The 5271-nt window shown below is 38.2% G+C and overlaps 2 protein-coding genes and 1 non-coding gene across 3 annotated transcripts; 1 reads left to right on the forward strand and 2 right to left on the reverse strand.

Annotated features, from left to right (window-relative positions):
• Positions 1–737: 737 nt before the first annotated feature.
• Positions 738–1175, reverse strand: LOC127103759 (uncharacterized). Its single transcript, XM_051040993.1, has 2 exons — positions 969–1175; positions 738–881 (listed from the first exon to the last, which is right to left on the reverse strand). Exons 1-2 carry the CDS (start codon positions 1173–1175, stop codon positions 738–740), a joined length of 351 nt encoding a protein of 116 aa, XP_050896950.1.
• Positions 1176–1429: 254 nt separating this feature from the next.
• Positions 1430–2410, reverse strand: LOC127103760 (uncharacterized). Its single transcript, XM_051040994.1, has one exon. The coding sequence runs from the start codon at positions 2408–2410 to the stop codon at positions 1430–1432; it is 981 nt and encodes a 326-aa protein (XP_050896951.1).
• A 604-nt stretch (positions 2411–3014) lies between these two features.
• Positions 3015–3121, forward strand: LOC127109438 (small nucleolar RNA R71). The gene has a single exon (XR_007796726.1). It is a non-coding gene; the product is annotated as a small nucleolar RNA R71 (small nucleolar RNA).
• Positions 3122–5271: the final 2150 nt, after the last annotated feature.

Below are 5271 nucleotides of genomic sequence, written 5' to 3' on the forward strand. Positions count from 1 at the left end.
CCTAGGTTTAACATCCTTCTTGCTTATTAGATATCGAATAGCTGCATGATCTGTATAAACTATAATTTTAGCTCCGACCAGATACGATCGAAATTTATCAATAGAAAAGACAACAACGAGGAGTTCTTTCTCGGTTGTTGCATAGTTAAGTTGGGAGGCATCCAGGGTTCTACTGGCATAGCAAATTACATGTAATCTCTTGTCCTTTTTTTTCCCTAGAACAACACCAATAGCGTAATCGCTAGCATCACACATGATTTCAAAGGGTTGGTTCCAATCTGGAGGTTGCATAATAGGTGTGGAGATCAATGCTTGTTTCAAAAGGTTGAATGCTTCTATACATTTTTTGTCAAAAATAAACTCGACATCTTTCATTAGAAGGCTAGTTAGAGGTTTTGTTATTTTAGAGAAATCTTTAATAAAACATTGGTAAAAGTCGGCGTGTCCAAGAAAGCTACAAACTTCCCTAATGGTCTTAGGTGGTTTGAGATTTTCCATAACCTCTATTTTGGCTTTATCAACCTCAATTCCCTTTTCAGAGACTATGTGTCCTAATACTATTCCTTCGGTAACCATAAAGTGACATTTTTCCCAGTTTAGCACAAGGTTTGTTTCCACACATCTTCCTAGAATTTTCTCAAGGTTGGCTAGATAGTTTTCAAAACTGAATCCACATACTGAGAAATCATCCATAAAAACTTCCATAATCTCATCGAGGAAGTTTGCGAAGATTGACATCATACAGCGTTGGAAGATGGCAGGGGCATTGCAAAGTCCAAAAGGCATTCGTCTATAAGCAAACATTCTGTAAGGTTATGTAAAGGTTGTTTTCTCTTGATCTTCGGGGTGGATGGGAATTTGGAAAAATCCTGAGTATCCATCTATAAATAGCAAAAGTAAGAGTGTCTAGCTAGACGCTCAAGCATTTGATCTATAAATGGGAGGGGGAAATGATCTTTCCTAGTTACCTTATTTAGTTTTTTGTAGTCGATGCACATACGCCAACCGTTTTCTACACGTTTAGCTACATGCTCGCCTTTCTCATTTTCCACAACTGTGACACCTCCTTTTGTAGGTACCACATGTACAGGGCTCATCCACCTACTATTTGAAATTTGATAAATTATACCAGCCTCTAGTAGTTTCAGTACTTCTTTCTTAACTACATCGCTCATTATAGGGTTTAGCCTTTGTTGATGTTCTCTGGAAGGTTTAGAGTCTTCATCCAGCAAGATCCGATGCATGCACACAGATGGTCTTATCCCTTTAAGATCAGATATGTTATATCCTAAAGTTGAGGGATACTTTCGCAAGATATCTAAAAGTTGGTTTGTTTCATCTCTATTCAAGGTGACGCTTACTATAACTGAGCGATTTAGTTCTTGATCTAAAAACTCATATCTTAGATTCTTGGGTAGTTCCTTAAGTTCTATAGATGTTTCTTAGGACATGTCATATGGTTCAGGGTAAGTGCTAAGCTTTCATAAAGGTTGCCATCCATGTGAGGCTCCAGTCTAAATTCTTCGTCTTCTCTTATGGAAGTCGAGGAATAATTCATTGTCTCAGGAGGTCTTTCTTGATCTAGCTCCCTTATGCATTCATCAATGATATCGATGGCATAACAAGAGTCTTCTATGATTGGTGCCATTAGGAATTTGGAAAGTATAAATTCTATCTTTTCATCACCCACTTCGAAATTTAGTTTTCCTCTTTTAACATGTATTGTGGCTCTTGCTGTTGATAAGAAGGGTCTACCAAGGAGGATCGGGATTTCGTCGTCTTCTTTAATGTCCATTACCATGAAATTTGTTGGGATATAAAGTTGTTCGATTCTATATGGAATGTCTTCTAATATGCCTACTGGATATTTTACAGATCTGTCGGATAATTGAAGAGACATCTTAGTCGGTTGTAATTCTCCTAGGTTTAGCCTTCTAGAAACTACTAAAGGCATTAGCCTTACGCTTGCTCCCAAGTCTAGGAACGCTTTGTGTATAACATGATTCACTAAAATACAAGGTATGGAAAATTTCCCAGGATCTTTCTCCTTCTTAGCAAGTTTATTCTCAACAATGGAGTTGCATTCTAAAGGTTTGGGATCATCCAGCCTATGTTTGTTGGTCAAGATGTCCTTAAGGAATTTAGCATAAGATGGTATCTGGGTGATGGCTTCGGTGAAATGGATTTCTACGTGGAGTTTTTCGATCACTTTTATAAACTTTTTATATTGGTTATCAATTTTTGTCTGTTTAAGTCTTTGTGGGCATGGAATTGGTGGTTTATAAGGAGAGGGTGGAACATAAACTTTATCTTCTCCCTTATCCTTCACTTCCTGGTCTTTTTGTCTCTCCACTTCCTTTACTTCATCCATAGACACAATGTTTTTCTTAGAAGCCTTTGGTTCACTCATGACTGGTTTTACAGGTTCGTCATAGGTGGTTCCACTTTGTAGGGTAACATCGTTAGCTTGCCCTTAGGGGTTTGGTTGAGGTTGTCTAGGAAATTTCCCTCCAGGTGTGGCCTGGGGGGCTTGTTGTTGGGCTATTTGTGAGATTTGGGTTTCAAGCATCTTATTGTGAGTGATTATCGAATCAACCTTAGTTCCTAACTGTGTGATAAGTTCATTTATGTGAATATCTTGGTTTAGGAACTCTTTGTTTTGCTGAGTCTGGGCCGAAATGAAACTTTCCATGATTTTCTCTAGGTTTGGCTTTTGAGGAACAACTTCATAGGTTGGATTTGTCTTTGAGCTTGAAAACCTGGTGGTCTTTGAGGGGTAGAGTTTTGAATAGGATTATTATTTTTATAAGAGAAGTTTGGATGATTCCTCCCTTTTCTCTACTGATGCTCGTTCCGACTCCCATTGGTAATGGTTTTGTGCCATATCTTTGATGAGAGCGCAGGCGTCGGGGTAAGGTTTGTTCATCAGAGCACCACCGGCGGCAGCGTCGATGGACATCTTTGTATTATAGTGAAGTCCGTTATAGAAGGTGTGAATAATTAGCCATTTTTCTAGGCCATGGTGTGGACAAGCTCTTAGTAGTTCTTTATATCTTTACCAAGCTTCAAAAAGTGATTCACCCTGATTTTGAGTGAATCGGGTTATTTGGTTTCGAAGGACAGCGGTCTTACTCAGGGGAAAATATCTTGCAAGGAACACTCTCCTGAGGTCTTCCCAAGTAGTTATTGAGTTATCCGGAAGGGAATCTAACCAAGACCGTGCTCTATCTCTGAGAGAAAACGGGAATAGTCTTAGACGAATTGCTTCAAGTGAAGCACCGTTGGTCTTGAATGTATCAGCTAGTTGGATAAAAAAAATTAAATGTTGATTTGGGTTCTCTGTAGAGAGACCCGCGTATTGATTCTGTTGCACTAGTTGTAATAAAGAGAGTTTTAATTCGAAATTGTTAGCAGGAATAGTCGGGTTTACTATACTAGAACTAGGTTCTTCGTTAGAAGGTTGGGCAAATTCCTTAAGTGGTCTTCGATTATGATCTTCGGCCATTTCTCTCCTAATTCTTTGGAGAAAATGACGAGCGCGAGTGTATCGCTCCGGTTCAGCTATTGGGTCTTCTAAACTTCCGGTACTGCGAGTTTTTCGCATTTACCGGCTAATAGGGCCTTAGTCTAGATGGTGTAACAACAGGATACGAAAATTTGACATAATTGGTCCCCGACAGCGGCGCCAAAAACTTGATGGGTTGTGCAATATGTTATCCGCAAGTATACGGAACACGTCAAAGTAATACAAAAGATTATCGTTCCCACATAGACCAAATTTCAATCTATCGATTTCTATTGTTACGGTGCTTATCTAAGTTAGTCAAATAAGTAGGTTCAAGTACATTGAGGGGGAAATAATGAAGTAAATAAATTCAGATAAAATGCAGGCTCAAATGTAACTCACATCAGCTAGGAAATACTCCAATTGTTTTTAAACAGATCTACTTATGGGGAAATATTTTCTACTTAGAGAAGAATCAATTTAACAGGAACTGTCGCTTTCGTGTATTTAAAACCGAGTTTACTCTTTAATTAATGCCATCCATTGTCACAGATGAAGGATGCTTGTCGCATTAAAGTAGTAAACCTATTTTTAAGAAATTAAACTCTTGACTTAGTTGAAAAGTGATTTTGATTTAGAAAGTTTAACTTAAAAATGATCCATGACTTTCGCTCAAGGATCCGGATTTTAAACCTACAAACGCGTCCGAAAATAGTTTCAAAATCGTTTTCTAATAGTGTTAAGAATTCCTAATCAACCGGACAAAGTGCTTTTGCTAGTTTTGACCTGTTAAAACTAACCAAGTTTATGTTTAAGAGTTGGACGACTTTCGATCTTACCCAACTATACCTCGGCCCTACTTTTGTAGTTACCGACCAAAATAAGTACTGAAAACTTGTGTTAAAAGCAAAACAGCCCCTAAAGCATTTTTATAGATACAAATAATGAAGTATCATCTTAACGATGATCCTTACATCCTAACCTTTAAATATTTAGCCAGACATGGAAATATAAGACAACATAGCAGAATTAATCATGTTTAAAAAAGGGTGAGTAAATAAAATGTGCAAGTTAAATAAGCGAGTATGTAAAAGCGATACATGCAAATAAATAAAGTAAAGCATGCAAGATAAATAAAACGTAAATGCGAATGACTTAAATAAGAAACCTGCTCCAAATCGGAGACTTTAATCTGGTACACTTGAAAAGAAAACTTGACTGGAGAGTAAAATGGCAGCAAGATTGTTTGTACAGTGCTCCAACCTAACTACAACTCAAGTGCGATAACCCCCCGATGTGATGGATTATCACTTTTACAATGGTGAACTTTAGGCTTAGTGTTGTGAACTAAGTTGGATGCCTTTTCTTGAAGTGAAAACGCCTTTTTATAGAAGTTCTAAAAAGCTAGCCAAAGACAGAAATATACTCCAACTTCCCTTAGTGGGGTCATGCCAACAAAGGCGGCGCCCGCTATCTCTCCCAAGGCACCCACCGTGTGTGCAACATGAAAAAATCATGGGAAACGCGGCGGTTACCATCGGTTGACAACTTACATGTCATGGCACCGTCCTTGGCGGCCGCCATGCTGGACGCTATGTGAAAAAATATCCATAAAAACTACGATTTCTTGCTCGTTCGACATCGTTTCTTCACAAAAGGCTCATGTAGGGAAAAATATATGAAAATAGGACAAAAGGAAAACATAACACAAGAAAATTACAATAAAAACCTAATAAGCATGTGAAATCCGAGTCAAATACGCAGTG

The sequence above is a fragment of the Lathyrus oleraceus genome, chromosome 7, assembly GCF_024323335.1.
Source record: "Lathyrus oleraceus cultivar Zhongwan6 chromosome 7, CAAS_Psat_ZW6_1.0, whole genome shotgun sequence".
In the NCBI taxonomy this organism is placed as follows: Eukaryota; Viridiplantae; Streptophyta; class Magnoliopsida; order Fabales; family Fabaceae; genus Lathyrus; species Lathyrus oleraceus.

What these genes read in the sequence shown, in the direction of transcription:
- LOC127103759 (XM_051040993.1), bottom strand. Translation starts at nt 1,175, where the DNA reads ATGAGCGATGTAGTTAAGAAAGAAGTACTGAAACTACTAGAGGCTGGT. An exon ending in ACTACAAAAAACTAAATAAG is followed by an intron (nt 882 to 968) that starts GTAACTAGGAAA and finishes TGCTATTTATAG; the next exon opens with ATGGATACTCAGGATTTTTC.
- LOC127103760 (XM_051040994.1), bottom strand. Translation starts at nt 2,410, where the DNA reads ATGAGTGAACCAAAGGCTTCTAAGAAAAACATTGTGTCTATGGATGAA.